The sequence below is a fragment of the Gadus chalcogrammus genome, chromosome 22 (assembly GCF_026213295.1).
Source record: "Gadus chalcogrammus isolate NIFS_2021 chromosome 22, NIFS_Gcha_1.0, whole genome shotgun sequence".
NCBI classification, from domain to species: domain Eukaryota; kingdom Metazoa; phylum Chordata; class Actinopteri; order Gadiformes; family Gadidae; genus Gadus; species Gadus chalcogrammus.
Genome location: NC_079433.1, coordinates 13205139 through 13207638, shown reverse-complemented (window position 1 = coordinate 13207638; position 2500 = coordinate 13205139). Strand labels below are relative to the sequence as shown.

Genomic DNA, 2500 nt, shown 5'->3' with positions numbered 1-2500 from the left:
ATAACATGCCAAATATGGATTCAGCTCCCTCACAATGATTGCTCACCATATTGGCTTCCCCACCAGAGTGTTCTCAATGTTTACAAACATTTTTATTTTGGGGAAAAACTGTGCATTTTAAATCATTTATTTTAAGCTAGCAGTAGTATTATCCTTTTAAAAAATAAATTGCTGTACATTGTAGAAACAAACACACGGCCCATTCAGCCTTTCAGGGAGGCCGTTTCAGCCCATGTATGGAAGGGTGACTGTTCTTCCTGTGTCTTTCTGCTCTTGCTGTTGTTGATGTCCTTCTCCCCCCCCACCAGAACGTGTTCGGGGACCCCCCTGCGCTGCCCGAGTACAAGGTCGCCGACGCCAAGAAATCCAAATTCATCCTCCTGCACTTCAGCACCTTCAAGGCGGGCTGGGATTGGCTGATCCTGCTGGCCACCTTCTACGTGGCCGTGACGGTGCCCTACAACGTGTGTTTCATCGGCGACGTGGACCAGACCCGGAGCACCACCGTCACTGACATCTCCGTGGAGATACTGTTCATCATCGGTGGGTTGCGCCATTTAACAAGTGGTGGGAATATGTATGTGTGTGTGCGTGTGTGGGTGTGCATGTGTGTACATGTGTGCATAGGTATCTGTTTTTGTGTGTGTGTGTGTGTGTGTTTGTATATGTGTGTGTGTATGCGTGTGTGTACATGTATGTGTGTGTTTGTGTGTGTGCATGTGTGTTTGTTGTGTGTGTATGTGTTTGTTTGTGTGTGTGTGTGTGTGTACATGTGCGTACATGTATGCGTGTACACACGCTATACCCTTACCCCATACATGCAGGGATTTGTATGTGTGTGTGGCTGGATAGTTGTGGTTTGTGGATGTGATGGTGGATATTGACCTCTGACCTCTTATGCATGTCGTTTCGCGTGTGGTTCATAACCATAATTCTAAAGTCTTGCATTGGTTTCTATTCTCTCTGACTGGACAGACATTGTCTGTAGTTTCCGCACCACCTACGTCAGCAAGTCGGGTCAGGTGATCTTTGAAGCGCGTCTGATCTGCATCCACTACATGACCACCTGGTTCATCATTGACCTGGTGGCCGCGCTGCCCTTTGACCTGCTCTACGCCTTCAACGTCAGCGTGGTGAGTAGCCCAGCCGCCGTCCCCCATGCAGTGATCGACCCCTTGTATGTGCACGTATAATACATGCTGATACAAGCCTTATGGTCATAGGTGATTTTTGTGAGTTGTGAGCTTGATTAAATTCCATCACCAGGATCCACATGTGGTTCAGGATGACCCTTCTGGTTAATATACTTAACTCACCAACAATTAGATTAGGATTGTGTTGCAATTATAACATAGCGGATGAGCTGCATGTTCGTAATATTGATTAAAGCATGATGTGTCTCCAAGGCACGAACAGCAGCATATGGTTCCTGACATGGTTTCCTGTAAAGGCACTTACCGTACCTTGTTCTCACAAGGAGGTTATTACGATTGCGTGTTGCAAGTGTAGCGCAGTTGATGAGCTCTATGCTATAGCTGTGCACCATGCTGGGCTTCTGTGACGCAAGAGGGAAATCACTCTGCTCAGCAGGAAGCAAATACGTAATGCTACGAATGTACCCACAGGGAAAGACATACGAGACCACACACAAGACCAATAGACTACAGACAAGGGCTTCAAGTGATGGAGCTTCAACATGTTATTGCATGGTTCTGTCCCAGTAGAATTGGACATCAGAAGGACAGAGAAGGACCTGTGAGGTCACACATGGAACCCATGTGTCTTCCCTTGACTGCTAATTCTGTTGGCCTATGTCTCTGTCTATGTATTGATTTGAAATATTGCACAGGGGCGCAAGCAAAAAGTGCATCATTAAATTAGTTATTTCCTTTGGAGTTGCAGTCATATACATGTCCTCCAATTCACCACGACTGGATTGGGGAAGTAAAGAGGAAATGGAGCAAATAAATGGACGTCTTTGTCTATTTAAATAGCTAAATGATGTCCCACGATTTGGTGATATATACTTATTGGGAGAGTGGGTCGTACTGGATTTAACTTCAGGGAAACATAGTATGGTTCAATTCAAACTATTGCAGGCATCTAGGGTTGCATGAGTGCGACAAGGACAGAGAATAGGTATCTGTCCTTAGGTATCGCTATAGCGGAAAACAGTGGAATAACAGGAAACCAAAATTGGTTTCTTTGGGGATAGTTTAGACATAAAATCTTGAATGGCACAAGCAACTTATTTCCAAGAAGCTTGTCTCAGATAATAGATTAATAATCAAGATTCTACATTTTCATTTAAATTAAGCCACTATCTATCCCTGGATGAGCTACCACTGCTACAACAGAGAGTGAATCAATGGCCCGCCAATGAAAGCCCTTGCATTTGCAGTGTAATAAATGTCCCAACCAAGCATTCAGATCACAAGCGGGCGCACAGTTTGTGACGCGTTTTCCTTCTCCCAGCAGCGGTTGTCTTGCCAGAAAGGGA

General features: G+C 45.2%; 1 protein-coding gene across 1 annotated transcript in view; it reads left to right on the top strand.

Moving 5' to 3' along the window:
* kcnh8 (potassium voltage-gated channel, subfamily H (eag-related), member 8) overlaps positions 1-2500 on the top strand; it is a 58031-nt gene that overhangs the window by 21413 nt on the left and 34118 nt on the right. Inside the window, exons 5-6 of the mRNA XM_056583490.1 lie at positions 309-543; positions 976-1133. Coding sequence (XP_056439465.1) covers positions 309-543; positions 976-1133 — 393 coding nt within the window. The remainder of the gene's footprint in view (positions 1-308; positions 544-975; positions 1134-2500) is intronic.